Source organism: Panthera tigris, chromosome C1 (assembly GCF_018350195.1).
Source record: "Panthera tigris isolate Pti1 chromosome C1, P.tigris_Pti1_mat1.1, whole genome shotgun sequence".
NCBI classification, from domain to species: domain Eukaryota; kingdom Metazoa; phylum Chordata; class Mammalia; order Carnivora; family Felidae; genus Panthera; species Panthera tigris.
In genome coordinates this window covers 17,616,943-17,635,042 of record NC_056667.1, presented here as the reverse complement: position 1 = coordinate 17,635,042, position 18,100 = coordinate 17,616,943, and the positions used below count along the sequence as shown (strand labels likewise).

Sequence of the window (18,100 nt, the reverse complement as noted above, 5' to 3'; positions counted from 1 at the left end):
TGACCTAAGCCAAAGTCGGATGCTGAACCGACTGAGCCACCCAAGCACCCCCAGAAGTGACTTTATCTGAGGGCACAAAGCTAACACTTGGCTGTGCCAGTTCTGGAAGTCGGGTCTGTCTGACTCCAAAGCCCCAAGAGCCTGACTGGCAAATCCTTAGGGGTGAGGAGGTCAGGACTCCATCTGGTTGGTGGGGATAAGACTAAAATCTAGATCAGCTAATGTAAGCAAGGGAGGCATTGCTGAGTGAGATTGGTCCAAAAAGGAAAAAGCCAGAAAGAGAAACAATGCAATTTGCCCCTGGGGCTAAAGGACAAAGATTGCCTATTTGCTGTTGTTAGGGCCCCTCGCCCCCGGGCAAGGTCATGCATTGGATCCTGTCCCTTTACCAACCTGACTTTGTCGGAGCACTGGGGCCCAAGTCCTAGCTTTGCCTGGCACTTGCTGTGAATTTTGGGTAAGTGACTTGCCCTCTCTGCACCCATTTGCTCAAGACATGCTACCTGCTTCAGATACCATCGTGAGCCCTCCCCACTGTGCAAACTGTCAAATATGATATGGATGTGGGCACCATTGGTTCATTCTCTGAAAGGGAAGTTGCTGGAACATAAGGTAGTTGAAAAAAGGAAGAAAAGATCTGAAAAGACTCAACCACCCTGTCCTGTGGGAAGATTTCAGATCAGTCAGTTAATTACCAAGACTTAAGGAACAGAAACCAACAGGATGGGACCCTGCGTCTTCAGAGGAATGAACACGTGCCCGGTGCCCCCAGCACGTTTCTTACATCCATCCCTGGGCCCCGCTTTCCTCATCTGGAAAATGTGGAAAATAATTACACCAGCCTTGCAGGGTTGTTTTGAGGTTTCAGTGAGATAATGCGTGGAGGGCGCCAGTACCATGCCAAGCCCTCGTCATCATTATCCTTCGATCTTCTTCTCAGATGGCAGCACTGGGGACAGGGAGGGAAAGCGACCTCTCCATAGCACCAACTGGTGCCAGAGCCAGGCTCAAACCCTGAGCACCCGCGGCTTAGCGTGAGACCCTTTTCTTTCCGCCACATCACACACCAACACGCTATAGTCCATTCAGGCCCCCACGGGACTGCTTGTTTTAAATCGTTACTTAATCTGCACATCAAGAATGCAGGCAGTAATAGTTTCCCCAGTCACAGATGAAGAAACTGAGGCTCAGAGAGTTTGAGTAACTCGCCCTCAGGTCACACAGCCCACCAATGGCAGAGCTGGGGTTTGAAGCCGGCAATGTTTCATTCCAAAGCTTTGGCCCTTTAACCTTTGCTACCGTGGAAAGAGACCTCAGACACCATTTAGCTTAATTCCTCCCAGGAGGGAGGCTGGAGACAATACAGAAAGACGAGGAAGGAAGGTTGAGGGAGAACAAGTGTCCAGACAGCAGGTAGTGATCCCACAGGCCCCTGGTGGGAGCGATGAACAGCGAGTGGATAGCAGACAGGACGGAAACTTCCAGGCCCACAGGGCAGACTCATGGGGAGTGAGATTTTTTTGCCAACCGTTAGATGTTTGAGAAAGGCCTTCATGGTGATCCTTTGCGCCAATTCTATAAATTAAAAATCCTGCCCTTAAAGAACTGGTGGAGGTCTATCTTATGAATTAGGGCAGTGGAAATAAAAGCAGAGCATTAGAAACCACTGAAAGAGAGAAGAAATGAATCAGGAACCAACCTTGAACGAACCAGGACTGCAGGCTTGCATCGTGTTTAGCTCTGAACTTCCTGGCAGCGGAGGGAAAAGAAAATACAAAGTCTCTCTGAAGAAGCCTGCTTTTTTCCCAATAGGACATTTGTTCGTTCATTCATTCAACGTGTTGATTTTAAAATATTTAAGTGCCTACTTTATGCCAGGCCTTGTGCTCAAGTGCTGGAAATCCCAGGAAAAATGTATTAAAGAAATCAATTTGAGGCGCCTGGGTGGCTCAGTCAGTTAAGCATCGGATTCCTGATTTCAGCTCAGGCCATGATCCCAGGGTTGGGGGACCCAGTCCGGCTTCAGGCTCTGCGCTGAGTATGCAGCCTGCTTGGGATTCTTTCTATCTCTTCCTCTGTCCCTCTCCCCTCTTGCTCGTTCTCTCTCTCCCTCTCAAAAAAAAAAAAAAAATTTTTGATTAAAAAAAATAGAAGAAATCGGTCTGCACAGCCCTTTGTATCCCTCCCCTAGGGCAATTTCCATATTTTGCCTCACATCCATAAGCTTCTCCTAGGGCTTATATCACTGGAGAGGTTTCTTTTTAATTTTTTTTAATGTTTATTTATTTTTGAGAGAGAGAGAGAGAGAGACAGAGCACAAGCAGGGGAGGGGAAGAGAGAGAGCAAGACACAGAATCCGAAGCAGGCTCCAGGCTCTGAGCTGTCAACACAGAGCCCGATGCAGGGCTCGAACTCACAGATCGTGAGATCATGACCTGAGCCAAAGTCAGACGCTTAACCCACTGAGCCACCCAGGCGTCCACATCACTGGAGAGATTTTTAAGTTCCTTCACTCACAATCTGTCCCACCTCCTCTGGGATGACTACCGTCGTGGTCTATTTACAAGGTCAAAAAGAGCCTGGACAGTTGCCAACCTTTTAGTTCACTTTCTGCCTTAGACCTGCTGTTTGTGGTTCCCATCTCTTTCTAGAAGGCTGGTTCCCTGGATAAAGGGCACTAGGGTGAGACTCAGGATGACGGGGAATTGGGGCCGATAGGCACTGTCTGTCATGGCTTGGGAACAGGGGGTGGTGGCTCGGGGCCACCTAATTGTCTTGCTTAGCTGGGCTGAGTTCCACCTCCATGAGGGCTGCTGAGCCTAGCTCAGAACCCCTCATTACAAGAACTTCGTTTCAGTGTAAAGGGAACTAGAATACAAAGATGTCTTCCCCCCCTGACCCCCAGATTCAACTCTCAAAACTAGAAGCTCACAATCCAGGAAGCAAGAGGAGACAAATATTACTGATACAAATAACAGAAGGTAGATGGTGATCCATACAGCAGGACTCAATGAGTTTCAACCACCTGGAAGGGTTACGGGAAACCAGAGAATGCTTCCTGGAGAAGGTGGCCTTGATGCAGGACCTGAAAAAAATAGATAAGATCTGGGTAAAGGACAATAGCCTACAGCCCCAAATCCCAGAGAACTTCCTTGCAACTTGCCAAGGGCTATCAAGCACAGAAGGGAAGTAGGAGAAGAAATGTGGAAGGAAGGCCCCGTGACTCCCTTCCTACAGCTGGACATAGCACCAAGAGCCCAGACTGCTGGGAAGCAGGCCAAGAAGGTCATGTGGGTCAAACAGGGTTTTAAAAATGTGATGGTTTGGCCTTCATGGTGATAAAGTGTCAGCTAAGAACGAGCAGAGATCTTTCTATTTGCCTCAGCTCTCAGATGAAGGTCAGACAAGCCTTGAGCACAGAATCCTGTAAGAATTCTAACTCAACTGAGTTCTTTCCTGCCTTTTATTGGACACGTACTGTCAGCCAGGCACAGCACCATGAATTTAGGAAACTTCGGTTACTTAATCGGTACAGCAATGCCATGTGGGTGGTATTTCTCACCGGTTCACAGCTGAATGAAACAGAGGGGAGGTAACTTGCCCAGTGTCACACAGCCCACGAAATGGAGAGCTGGATTCGAATCCAAGGAGGTCTGGGATTCAACATGGTGAATTTCCAGGAGGAGACCTAAGAAATCACCCAGTCTACCCACCTGCTTTAAAGATGCGAAAAGAAAGACCCAGAAAGGAGAAGGGAGCTGCCCAATGACGATCAGTAGCAGAACAGGGACTAGAACCCAGGCCTCTGCACTCCCAGTCAGAGAGAAAAATGACCGCTCTTGACCTCCAATCTCAGCTTTTCACTGCAGGTGTAGCAGCCACATTCAAAGGGTTACGATCCTCCTCGTCCCTGGTGCCCTCAGGCTTTAACGTGGGGCAGCTGTTACCGTGGCGCTCACTTTTTCACTTCACACTTTCAGTTCAGGTAGGAAAACCCCCCAGGGGCACCCACCCACCACCACCGCCCCCCCACATCCCCCTGCCTGAAGGTTCCCTTCCCAGACACTCAGCATGAGGGCTCTAGGACTGCAGGCCCTGCCAACCCACCACAGCCATGGACACGCTGTCTGAGAAGAGTGTCAGGCAGTTTGAGGACTTTGACATGTTTCTTGGGTGGGGATAGCACTTGCCTGGTTCCTTTTTTTTTTTTTTTAGAGAGAGAGAGCGAGGTGGGGAGAGGGGCAGAGGGAGAGAGGGAGAGGGAGAATCTCAAGCAGGCTCCACGCTCAGCACAGAGCCCCATGCAGGGCTCGATCCCATGACCCTGGAATCCTGACCTGAGCCAAAATCGAGAGTCAGAGGCTCAACCAACTGAGCCACCCAGGCGTCCCTGGTTGGTTCTCTTTTTAAAAAAATTTTTTTAACGTTTATTCATTTTTGAGAGACAGAGAGAGACAGAGTATGAGCAGGGAGGGGGCAGAGAGAGAGGGAGACACAGAATCCAAAGCAGGCTCCAGGCTCCGAGCTGTCAGCACAGAGCCCGACGCGGGGCTCGAACTCACGAACCGCGAGATCATGCCCTGAGCCAAAGCAGGCCACTTAACCAACTGAGCCAGCCACCCAGGAGCCCCAAGATTGGTTCTCTTTTCATCTTGCATTTGTACAGAGTCGGCCACAAAATGGTTTTGCATGACTTGGTGCTTCGTACTATTGGGAACTTCATTGACACAGTGATAAATATATATATATGGGGGCGCCTGGGTGGCTCAGTCGGTTGAGCGTCCGACTTCGGCTCAGGTCATGATCTCACAGTTCGTGGGTTCGAGCCCTGTGTCGGGCTCTCTGCTGACAGCTCGGAGCCTGGATCCTGCTCCGGATTCTGTGTCTCCCTCTCTCTCTGCCCCTCCCCTGCTCCTGCTGTCTCTCTCTGTCTCTTAAAAATAAATAAATGCAAAAAAAAAATAATTTAAAAAAATATGAACGCTTTCCCCTAAAAAATGTACAGACATAAAGTCTTACACACACTTTGAAAAGATGGCTACCCCCATCACAGCTCACTGGCTTCAAAAGCCATGGTGGAGGTCATCAACCAATTGGTTTTTCCAAGGAGAATGGGACAGGTATTGTCACTGCCGTTTCGTAAATGAGAAAAGGGGATGGGGGGCGCCCGGGAGACTCCGTCGGTGGAGCGGCCGACTCTTGATGACAGCTCAGGTCATGGTCTCACGGGCTCGTGGGCTCGAGCTCTGCACTGACATCGCAGAGCCTGCTTGGGATTCTCTCTCTTCCTCTCTCTCTCTCTGCCCCTTCCCCTGTCCTCTGTCTCGCTCGCTCTCTCTCAAAATAAATAAGTAAACATTCAAGAAAATAAGTAACTGAGAAAAGGGGCTCAGAAAGTCGAAGGGACTTGCCCGGAGTCACATGATGAGACAAGGCAGAGGTGGAACGGTTCCACCTCTGTCGCGCAGCCCACGCTGGGCCTCTCCCCGTGCCAGGCATTCAGACCAGTCCTCGCCCTGGAGGCAGGCCCGTCCGGGAGCCAGATGCTCTGACTCCAGAAGGTATTTCTATCCGCCCACCGGGAAACCAGACAGGGAGCTGGGTTTCCTGTTGCTTTGTGCATCCTGTTGCCGTCGGATGTTGTCTTGTCAGGCCCTCCCTCTAAGGGCCTGCATTTCCTGACCTTGCCGAATTTGGACACCACCACAGGTCAGTGTCCACGCCAGACCTGGGGGCAGCATAGAATGCCGGCAGCCACCTCTCCGGCATCCCTCTTCTAGGCTGGACGCTGCGTGGGGTAAGCCATGCTCTGGTGGGAAGGGGACCGTTTTCCCAGGGAAATTCAGGGAGAGGGGAGTTTGGCTGGGGCCGCAGGGTGCAGGGAGGAAGCTTCCAGAAGTGACAGGGTGGGGACGTGGGAACCGAGAAAGGTTTGCACTGTCTGTCACTCATTCATGACCAGGGCTGAGAACTCGGCCAGCACCATTTCCTGTCTCAGCTCAGATGTGACTTTGGCGACATTCAGCAAACTGTACGTCTCAGGGAAACACTTCTGTCGGTAGGGTCACCTCTGCGCCTACAGAACAAGAGTCTTGTCTTGTGATTTGGGGGGATGTGAAGTCTAGTTTCAGGTCTGCTGCTCTTTTGCTGGGCGACCTCAGGGATTGTATCCCCACCCTTGGACTATTTTCTTAACGGTAAAATGATGGAGCTGGATTAGACGAGAGGTTTCCGACGTTCCTCGGGTTGCCTTGAAGAGAGGCTACCAGTGACGTGAGCTCAGATTTTACCTGACTTACGAATAGGGGTTCCATCAATTGTAAAAATTATTCTGCTGTCTTAAAATTTTTGAAGCCGTAGCGGCGCCTGGGTGGCTCAGTCAGATGAGCGTCCAACTTCGGCTCAGGTCATGATCTCAGAGTTCACGAGTTCAAGTCCCGTGTCCGGCTCTGTGCTGACAGCTCAGAGCCCGAAACTGTTTCAGATTCTGTGTCTCCCTCTCTCTCTGCTTTCTTCATCTCACGCTCTGTCTCTCTCTCAAAAATAAATAAAAATTGGGGCGCCTGGGTGGCTCGGTCGGTTGGGCGTCCGACTTCGGCTCAGGTCATGATCTCACGGTCCGTGGGTTCGAGCCCCGCGTCAGGCTCTGTGCTGACCGCTCAGAGCCTGGAGCCTGTTTCAGATTCTGTGTCTCCCTCTCTCTCTGCCCCTCCCCTGTTCATGCTCTGTCTCTCTCTGTCTCAAAAATAAATAAACGTTAAAAAAAAAATTTTTTTTTTTAATTTTTAACCTGGATTATAAGGGTTAACATTTATCAAGCTCTTGTGATGTGCCAAGCATGTTATTATTTTTTTTAAGTTTATTTATTTATTTTGGAGAGAGAGAGACGTGGGAAGGGCAGAGAGAGAGGGAGAGAGAGAGAATCCCAAGCAGGCTCTGCACCATCGGCACAGAGCCCGATGCAGGGCTCGAACTCATGAACTGTGAGATCATGACCTGAGCGGAAACCAAGAGTCCGACGCTCAACTGACTGAGCCACCCAGGCGCCCCCTGGCATGTTATTCTTAAGAACCTCATGGAGTAGGTGAGTTATCCCCATTGGAAGATGCTCAGCAGCAGCAGCAGCAGAAGCACTTTCAGATAGTATATTAATGTACTTAAAGCCTCACAAAACCCATTTTACAGATGAGAAATGGGAAGACTGAGGCATTCGGTATCTTCAACAAGGCCACCCTGCTGGAATTTTAACCTACAGGATGTGCTCCCCTCCCCCTCACATTCTTCCTTGGGGTCCACTCCACTTGAGGCAAATGGGGTTCATTCATTAGGGAGTTTTTGAGCACCTACTGTGTAGATGGCAGGCGTTGTGCAAGGCACTAAAAGACCCAGAAATAACGAAAGCCCAGCCCCTGACCTTGCCAAGCTGTGGGACCTCCGCCAAGTGGTTTAACATCTCTGAGCCCACTTTATCTACGCAAGAACAATAACCATAATCTTTATATTGTCAAGGTGTGTGAAGTGGATGGTGGCAAATTACTTTGTAGAATTTCAGTCCCATACAAATGTTGGTTAGTGTGGTTATTCCTCCGGTCGGAGAAAAGCCTAGTGCAGAACTGGTTACAGCATAAGCAGAGTAAGGCTGGGAGCTTCCAGAGCGATGGGGGATCGAGGAAGCCTTCACGGGGCGAAAGATGAGTCCAGAAGGAAGGAAAAGAAGGAAGGTGAGCCAGAAAAGGGAACCCTGGGGCGAAGGTGTGGGCAGAGGTGCAAGAAAGCAGAGCTATCTGGGAACCAGTGGGGCTTCTGGTGGAGCAGCTGAGCCGGATAGGACTGCCAGCCGTGGCTGCTGGGCGCTGTGCCCTGCCCTGCCTGGGCGTCCACTCGCAGCACAGCATGCTGGCGTGGGCCAGCGCCATCCCGCGAAGGCTTCACGTGAGCCACATGTCATTTAAAAAATAAGTAAGGGGGCGCCTGGATGGCTCAGTGGGTGGAGCATCCAACTTTGGCTCATGATCTCACAGCTCGTGAGTTCGAGCCCTGCCTCGGGCTCTGTGCGGACAGCTCGGAGCCTGGAACCTGCTTCGGATTCTGTGTTTCCCCCTCTCTCTGCCCCTCCCCTGCTTGCTCTCTCCCTCTCTCTCTCTGTCTCTCTCAAAAACAAACATTAACATTTTTTTAAAATAAGTAAATACATAGAAACAGGAGAGGTAAGTAAACATCCTTGTTGCTGTCTCCTCGGTCACACGTGTCGGTGTCCCTCAGGAGCATATTCCCGGGAGAGAAGGTGGTGCATTCAAGGGCAGGGGCACATCAACTTTGCCAGATTTTGCCAAACTGCTCTCCACGGTGGTTGTGCCAGCTTACACCCCCGTCGCGGTGCTGAAAATTCTTGTTGGTCTGCTCAGTATCATCAGGTTTAATTTTTTTTTAAGTTTATTTATTTATTTTGAGAGAGAGAGAGAGAGCGAGAGAGAGAGCATGCAAGTGGGGGAAGGGCAGAGAGAGAAAGAGAGAGAGAGAGAATCCCAAGCTGGCTCCGCACTGTCAGTGCAGAGCAAGTTTCAGGGCTCCATCTCACGAACTGGGGTCGTGACCTGAGCCACCCAGGCGCCCCTCTCAGATTTAAGTTTTTACCAACCTGCTTGGAGCGAAACTTACATATCTGTGGCCGTTATCGAGGTTAAACATCTTTTCAAAGGATCATTGACCAAAAACAATAGCAACAATGTCAACAACAAAGGATCATTGACCATTTCTCTTTCACACCATTATTTTTCTCTCCTTTTTTCTTCAGAAATCTTCCCTGAAGGGGCACCTGGGTGGCTCAGGCAAGGTTAAGTGTCTGACTTCGGCTCAGGTCACGATCTCACGGTTCGTGAGTTTGCGCCCCATACAGGGCTCTGTGCTGTCACCACGGAGCTCACTTGGGATCTTCCTTCCCGTTCTTTCTCTGCCCCTTCCCCACTTGTGCTCTCTCTCTCTCACAAATAAAAAAAATAAATAAACATTAAAAAAAAAATCTTTCCTGAGGGTTGCCTATTTTATCACCTTTTCAAAAAACTAGCCTCAGTCTTTTCCAGGCTCCATTAGTTTCCTATGTAATTAATTTCTGCTCTTCTGAGTTGTCTTCTGCCTTCTTTGTATTTATGTTGTTGTCCCTTTTCTAATTTTGTGATGGTTAGCACATTTTTTTTCCTTTTCCACTATGAGCATGTGGGGCTATAGATTTCCTTTTCGGTGCTGCTCAGATGCATCCCACGAATTTTAATGTTACAATTCTAAGTATTTTCGGACTCCCTTTATGATTTCTTGACCCAAGAATTATTCAGAAGTGGGTTTTTTTAATAATTTTTTTTAACATTTATTTATTTTTGAGACACAGAGAGACAGAGCATGAACAGGGGAGGGTCAGAGAGAGAGAGGGAGACACAGAATCTGAAACAGGCTCCAGGCTCTGAGCTGTCAGAACAGAGCCCGACGCGGGGCTTGAACTCACGGACCGCGAGATCATGACCCGAGCCGAAGTCGGACGCTTAACCGACTGAGCCACCCAGGTGCCCCTTCAAAAGTGTTTTTAAAGCTTCGTACTATGAAGTTTGTTAGTTATATTTTTTTAAGTTCTTAATAAATTGCACTATGGTCAGAGAACATGGTTTGTATGTTACAGATTATTTTAAATTTGTTAAAATTTACTTTTCACCTAAGACTTATCCAGTTTTGGTAAATGTTGCTTGAAAACAGTGTATATTCTCTAATTCTTGGGTGCTGAGTTCCATATATGACTATTTTTTAATTTTATTTTTAAGTAATCTCTACACCCAACGTGGGGCTTGAACTCACAACCCTGAGATCAAGAGTCGCATGTACTACCAACTGAGACAGCCAGGTGCCCATCCATATTAACTATTGGATCAAGGTTGTTCATTGAATGTTCAAATATTATACATTCTATTAATTAGTATGTTGTCAATTTAATCTATCAATTTCTGAGAAAGGAATGCTAAAGTCAGTCATTATTCAATTTCACTTCACTTCAAGTCCACAATATTTATTGAGTACCTATTATGTACCAGATACTATTCTAAGACCTTATATGAGTGAACAAAATAGCTCCTTGACCTCATGGAGCTTAAATTCTAGTGGAACAACAGACAATAAACAATAAAACATAATACATAGATAAGTTATGTAGGGTAAAGTGTGTGTTAGAAAGTGGTAAGTGATATGGGAAAAAATAAAACATAGAGCACAGGGAGGGGGACCAGAAGAGCAGGAGGTTGGTGTGAGTTACAGTATTAAATAGAGTGGTAAGAAAGATGTCATTGAAAAGGTAAAACTCGAGCCAAGACTTGAAGAAGGTGAGCGACTAAGTCAAGCATATATCTAGGGACAGTGTGCTCAGATAGAGGGAACAGCCAGTGCAAACGTCCTGTGGCAGGAGGTTAGACACCTCAGGCATCCAGTGTGGCTAAAGCTGGTTGACCAAGGAAAGCATGATATTAGAGATAATAGGGCCAGAACACATAAAGCCCTTTAGGCCATTGTAAGTACCTTGGCTTTTACACCAAATGGAATGGGTCCTATACAAAGTTTCAGACAATGAGTTAGCACCCTCTGACATATTTTAAAAGGATCACTCCAGAAGCCCAGTTAGTAAACTATCAAAGTCAACCAGGTAGGAGATGATGCTTGATTTTTAAAATCCTGAAGTAGATCAATGCCTTTACTCACTTCCTAAATAAAGCTTCCACTCTTTCTCTTTCTTGGCTTGTGTTACTGTCATTCACAATTTTGCTTCCATTTTTTCTTTATGCCCTCCAAACTGATCATCAGCATTCTTATTAGTGTTGTATACAAACTGTTGTTTTTATTTACACATACATTTAGCAATTTATTTGTTCACAGTTCCTTCTTGCCTTCCTATTCTTTCCTCTATGAAAAATTTCTTTCTGGTGATGGCACATCGTTTAAATGTTCTTTCAGTAAAGGTCTGTTACTAGATACGTCTACTTCTATTTATTTATTTTGAGTTGTAGTTTAGTTACCTCCCTCCCACCTCTTTCTTCTGGCATCTATTGTTGCTTTTGGAAAATCAGCTTTTAAATGTAATTATGATTCATTTGCAGGTATTGTGTCCTTTCCCTCTGATTGCTTTTAATTTTTTCTCTGTCTTTGGTGTTCGGAAGTTTAATTATGATATATGTGAATGTTGAATGAGTTTGTTTTTAAAATTATGCTGGGGGGCACCTGGGTGGCTCAGTCGGTTAAGCGTCTGACTTCGGCTCAGGTCATGATCTCACGGTCCGTGAGTTCGAGCCCCGCGTCGGGCTCTGTGCTGACAGCTCAGAGCCTGGAGCCTGTTTCAGATTCTGTGTCTCCCTCTCTCTCGGAACCTCCCCTGTTCATACTCTGTCTCTGTCTCAAAAATAAATAAACATTAAAAAAAAATTTTTTTTAAATAAAATTATGCTGGGGCGTGCAGGGGAACCTGGGTGGCTCAGTCAGGTAAGCATCCAATTTCGGCTCAGGTGATGATGACCTCATGGTTTGTGAGTTTGAGCCTAGGGCTCAGTGCTGACAGTGCAGAGCCTGCCTGGGGTTCTCTCTCTCCCTCTCTCTGCCTCTCCCCCACCTGCATGCACGCGCAAAGTCTCTCTCTCTCTCTCAACATAAATAAATAAACGTTAAAAAGATACTTGTAAAATAAAATAAATAAAATAAAATTCTGCTCAGAGTTCACTGTGATTTCTGAATCTGAGGAGAATTCTGGACGATTCTCCACCATCTGCCTCCCTCTTTGGCCTCCCCAATGCCTACCCTCAATTCTATTTTTCCCTTCTGAAACTCCAATTAGATATATTATACGACTTTTCATTCAGTCCTTCATGCCTCTTAACTTCTCTTTTATCTGTCCCATCTCTTTGTCTCTTTGTGCTACGTTTCAAGAAATCTCTTCAGCTCTACTTTCGGGTTCAGTGCTTTCCAACGAATCTGTTCTGGTTTTTTTGTTTTTTGTTTTTTAATTTTTTTTTAATGTTTTTTATTTATTTTTGGGACAGAGAGAGACAGAGCATGAACGGGGGAGGGGCAGAGAGAGAGGGAGACACAGAAATGGAAGCAGGCTCCAGGCTCTGAGCCATCAGCCCAGAGCCCGATGCGGGGCTCGAACTCACAGACCGCGAGATCGTGACCTGAGCCGAAGTCGGACGCTTAACTGACTGAGCCACCCAGGCGCCCCTGTTCTGTTTTTTTAACCTGCCTTTAAGAGTTTCTTTTTACAAAGACTTTATATTTCAGTTCCAGAAATTCAACTTGATTCGTTTTTAAATCTGCCTAGACAGTCTCCCATTATGTACTCATGTTTTTGAGCCCTTATTGTTTAATTATATTAAACGTATTCCCAAGAATGACACAAAGTCCTGGGAAGTCTCATTCTACTGTCTGACATTTCTGTTAACTCTTGTCCATAGATTCTTAAGTATTTTGTAATTTTGTATTGTGAGCTCAAACACCATGGGCTTCTCCATGTGGGAATCTTGGATCACCTGGCTAGAAAGTGTATCTCTCTAGAGGAATTTCCAGTCTGCTTTCTAGTAATATCTAATGATGTCCCCTATAATATTTGGGAAACCTGGTTCGGTTTTTCTCAATATTTAGAATACTTATACTAAAAAATGATTCATTATCTGACATTCAGGTTTATCTGGATTCCTATATTTTATCTGGCAACCCTAATGGCGTGAGGCCAAAGACTCATCTTTGTTGTTAAAACTTCAGCATCTTACTTACCGAAACCGGCAAACAAAACAAAACCGAACAAAACGCCGATGGAAAAAATCCCCTCCTGCCTTATCACTCTGGATTCCATTTTGTTCTTGGTTTTGATTTCCTCTCAGTTTTTGACGCTTGGAGATTTCTTTTACTTTCAAAGGGAAGTCTCAGGATTGGTCTTTTTGAAAACAAAAGACCAAAAACCTTGCAGGACACTTCTGCTTCTTGAATTCCCACATACCTCTCCTAAAGCAAAGCAACCAGTACAGACCTAGTGACCCAGTGGGATAGAGCAAGGGCAAAATACAGGGGAACAAAACACAAATTTTTTTCAAAAGTTGAAAGGTCTAAATCGCTATGGCAACGCAAGGTCCATCCGCACAGGTAAAGGGTGTGGCTAGAGCCGGTGATTGTGTGAAGTCGTTATTGTGCTAATTGAGAAAGACTCATTTCTTCCCCTCATTGTACTACAGCAAAGGCTTCTTGGCAAGCCCGGCAGGAGCCAAGGGACCCGCCTCATGGAGAGACGCTGGGTGATGGAGGCGGCCAATGGCTGCAAGGATGGCTTGGATTTCAACCCCATGAAAGAGTACATGGTCCTGAACGCTTCCCAGAGGATCGCTATTGCGGTGCTGTGCACCTCCCTGGCCCTGCTAAGCGCCCTGGAGAACCTGGCTGTGCTCTACCTGATCCTGTCCTCCCACCGGCTCCGCAGGAAGCCTTCGTATCTGTTCATCAGCAGCTTGGCTGTGGCTGACTTCCTGGCCAGCGTGATCTTTGCTTGCAACTTTGTCAATTTCCACGTCTTCCACGGCGTGGACTCTAAGGCTGTCTTCCTGCTGAAGATTGGCAGCGTGACCATTACCTTCACAGCCTCTGTAGGCAGCCTACTGCTGACCGCCATTGACCGCTACCTCTGTCTGTGCTACCCACCCACATACAAAGCCCTACTCACCCGTGGGAGGGCGCTGGCAACCCTGGGCATCATGTGGGTCCTCTCAGCATTTGTCTCCTACCTGCCCCTTATGGGATGGACCTGCTGTCCCAGTCCCTGCTCTGAGCTTTTCCCCCTGATTCCCAATGACTATCTGCTGGGCTGGCTCCTGTTCATTGCCTTCCTCTTCTTTGGCATCATCTACACGTACGGGCACGTCCTCTGGAAGGCCCATCAGCATGTAGCCAGCTTGGCTGAACACCAGGACAGGCAGGTGCCAGGAATGGCACGGATGAGGTTGGATGTGAGGTTGGCCAAGACCCTGGGGGTGGTGCTGGCTGTGCTTTTCATCTGCTGGTTCCCAGTGCTGGCCCTCATGGTCTACAGCCTGACCGCCACCCTAAGCGACCAGGTCAAGAAGGTCTTCGCCTTCTGCTCCTTGCTCTGCCTTGTCAACTCCATGGTCAACCCCATTATCTATGCCCTGAGGAGTGGGGAGATCCGCTCCTCTGCCCACCGCTGCCTGGCCCACTGGAGGAAGCATCTGAGGAGACGTGGGCTTGAAGGAAGCAAAGAAGTCCCGAGGTCCTCAGTTACTGAGACAGAGGCTGATGTGAAAATCACCCCGTGGCCAGATTCCAGAGGACTATACTGCTCTGATTGCTGATGAGGCCTCTCACAGTTCAACAAGCTGAGCCAATCATTTCACTCCCTGGAGGAGAGAGAGCAACCTTGACCCTATTGTCTTACTTGAGCCAGCCCCAGGGGCCTGGACACTTACCCCTTTTCACCGATGACTGATGGCACCCACCCTTGGCAGGTAGCCTGGCCACGCCTATTTGCACACAGACTGTTGGAGAGCTAGGCCCTGTGAGGAGTGGCAACGTGGGCCAGAGGCCTGGGCAGGCTCAGTGCTCGTCAGGTTAGGAGAACCTCCCCAACAAGATGGCTTAGTGCTTGCGTCCTCCCGAGACCACAGAGACCGCAGCCAGATGGAGCCTTCAGGCTCAGCAACAAGGGACTTGGAGGACATCTGGGAAGAAGAATGGATTCTTTTCCTGGGATCTCAAAGTATCGGATGGGATGGCTGGCCAACCCTGTTCTTGCTTAATTGTCAGGGCCTCCTTGGCTCTAAGGCTATGAAAGACCCCACTTTCTGGTCATCCTTTCCTACTGAGGACGAAAAACTTTGATATGATGAGGCTCAAGGGGGTTGATCCACCTCTTTCATAGGTAATTGACAAGCCTCCAGCTCAGGGAATCTTGCTATTAGGGCAATGGCCCCACTTGACATCCTGAGAATCTCCACTCACAGCCACTGTGACCTAGGTCCCGGGGATACAGGGGAGGCTGGCACTGTGCAAGACACAGAATTTTCAGAGCATTTTATTGACCCTGTGAAGTCCTATTTGATGGTTTGGTTCCCCTGGAAGCAAGCAGTGCCCCAATCTAATACAGCTCCAAGAAAAAGAAAGACATTCACTAGGATTTCATAAACTCCCAAATTGTTCTCCGCTGTCCCTCAATTCGGCCCCTTTGTCTCTTCCACACCCCTACAGCAAAAAATAAACAGGGCAAGTGAGAGGAGGGGGAAATTCCCTTCCTATGTGCCAGGCATGGGACTGACATCCCACAGTCTGTTATCGCCAGCAAGAACACAGCCCCATGCTTCCGAAGATTCCAGGACACCCATATTTTACATATCAGGGAAGCTGCGTTCCTACCAAAGAAGCTTAAAACAGGCAAGAGAAATTATTGTTGGTGGGGAAGATTACAGAGGCATTCTAATGCAGTTATGTGGGACCACAGACAGAGTAAAAGGAAAGATATTGTTTAAAGATGTCTTCATTTAATGTTTACAAGACAAGGTGTCCACTATTCATTCATTCATTCATTCATTCATGCACCCATCTCACAAATACGTGCCAGGCTTCGTGCTAGGTCCTGTGTGCAGCCATAAATGAGACTCTGCCCCCACCTAAAAGGACTTACATTTTACACTCTGGTGGGAAAGACAGCCACTAACGAAGATAATTACTGGTGGTACAATGAAGGAACTCATTAGTCAAAGGAAAGGGACTAACTGAGACAACTTTAGGTTGGTCATAAATGTCAGCTGGTTTTTTTTAAATTTTTTTTTTTAACGTTTATTTATTTTTGAGACAGAGAGAGACAGAGCACGAACGGGGGAGGGGCAGAGAGAGAGGGAGACACAGAATTGGAAGCAGGCTCCAGGCTCTGAGCCATCAGCCCAGAGCCCGACGCGGGGCTCGAACTCACGGACCGTGAGATCGTGACCTGAGCCGAAGTTGGACGCCCAACCGACTGAGCCACCCAGGCGCCCCAAGGTTTTTATTGAGTCTTTACTATGTGCCACACACCAGGATGAGTGCTTTCAAATGAGATATTTCATTTAGTCCTCATAATAACCTGACCATGAGGGTCTTAAGATCCTTGTTTTATGGATAAGGAACTATCGAAGAGGCAAAATCACTTGCCTGAGGTCACAGTGCCGATATGTACCCCAAACTGGGGTTTCCAACCCTTTCCCACTAACCTTTTGGCTTAGTTCAGCCAAATTCTGTCAATGAGGAATAATACTCAATTTCTGTAACATCAGATTGTTGCTTTCTTAACTCACCATTATTTCTCACTGCACTTCATTGTATGCCCTGTGTTAATTTCCTGTAACAATTTTCCACAAACTGAGTGGCTTAAAACAACAGAAATTCATTATTTCACAGTTCCGGAAGCTACAGTCCAAAATCAAGGCATCAGCAGGGCCATGTTCCTTCCAGAGGTTCAAGGACAGTATCCTTCCTGGCTTCTTCCCACTTCTGGGAGTTCCTGATGTTCTTTGGCTTGTGGCAACAGAACTCCAATCTCTGCCTCCGTCTTCATATGGCCCTCCCCTCCCCACCTCTCCCGGCATCTTCTTTTAAGGACACCAATCATTGAATTAAAGGCACATCCTAATCCAGTATGACTTCATCATAATTTAACAAATGACATCTACAAAGGCTATTTTCAAATAAGGAAACATTCACTGGTTCCGAGTGTACATGAAGTTTGGGGGTGGCCATTATTCATTTCAGTACAACCCCCAAGGACAAATCCTACCCCTCTGTTACAGCCCAGATCATGGACTGTGTTAAATGGCAGTCACTGGCTAGTCTCCCCCCATGAGATGAGCTACACGTTCACCTCCTGATCCCCAGTGCTCCCTGACAACCCAGCATAGAGTCTTAAGAGGGCTGGTCAATACTTGTGGGACTAAACTGCCCCTGAAAACCATTTTGGAAAATCAAACTTTCTTTTAACCCAGATGCCTATCTTTTTGTAAGGCAAAGACATGGAATGATTTTTTTTTAATTTTTAAAAAATGTTTATTTATTTTTGAGAGAGAGAGACAGAGCACGAGTGGGGGAGGGGCAGAGAGAGAGAGAGAGAAAAAGAGAGAGAGAGGGAGAATCCAAAGCGGGCTCCAGGCTCTGAGCCAGCAGCACAGAGCCCAACGTGGGGCTCGAACTCACGAACTGTGAGCTCATGACCTGAGCTGAAGTCGGATGCTTAACTGACTGAACCATCCAGGCATCCTGGCATGATTTTTTTAAGGTGAACTTGTGATTCCTTAAAGTTTGGGCATGCCTTTCTTTAATCATTCGTGGGGTCTGCTCTCATTTTAGCAAAGAAAATGCCCCAAGTGCCTGGCATAAATTGACACTCAGCAAATATTTATTGTTTAACGAATGAAACTGGAGTTTAAAAATCATTTGCACTTCCACACTTCCTACCTCTCTCTTTTCGCATTCACGCTCAATTTCTGCTCTAAGTAAAGAACTCGAGTTTATGGAGGAGGAGAGCAAGTGGGGAAAGGGGTCCGTGGATTTCACTGAGAACTCTCCTTATTATGGAGATGAGAGAACGGACCTAGACAGTGGACGAGACTTGCCCAAGAAGAGCCAACAAGGTGATACCCAGTGCCAAAAATGCAGGTCTCCCAACTTCCGGTTTTGTCCACACCGTCACCATGCCTCTCACCTACCTGTCCCTGCAGATTTACATTTTGGTGAGAAGAATAAGGAGACGTGAAGGTCACAGTGTTCCATTTTACCTTCCCCAAGATAAGTTCCATAACGTCAGAGCCCATTACTCTCTCTGATCACTACAAGATGTGTGCAAATGGGTTGGGTTAGGTTTCTCGAGGTGGTCCATGCTTACTGTTCTGGGCACTATGTTACCATAATCTTGCAGAGAAAGACACACAGAAGATAAACTAGCTGTTCAATCAGCAACACCACTGTATTTCCTTATCACTCCTTGAATGAGGAAGTGCTTGGTTTTGTCAACACAGGCTCCAACCCCTCCCAGAAAGATGCAGCCTATAGAGGAGAG

The 18,100-nt window shown here is 47.4% G+C and overlaps 1 protein-coding gene across 1 annotated transcript; it reads left to right on the top strand.

Annotated features, from left to right (window-relative positions):
• The first annotated feature begins 5,359 nt into the window (after window positions 1-5,359).
• Window positions 5,360-15,878, top strand: CNR2 (cannabinoid receptor 2). Its single transcript, XM_007083688.3, has 2 exons — window positions 5,360-5,797; window positions 13,245-15,878. The coding sequence occupies exon 2, from the start codon at window positions 13,290-13,292 to the stop codon at window positions 14,370-14,372; it is 1,083 nt and encodes a 360-aa protein (XP_007083750.2). The 5' UTR covers window positions 5,360-5,797; window positions 13,245-13,289; the 3' UTR covers window positions 14,373-15,878.
• The last annotated feature ends 2,222 nt before the right edge of the window (window positions 15,879-18,100 follow it).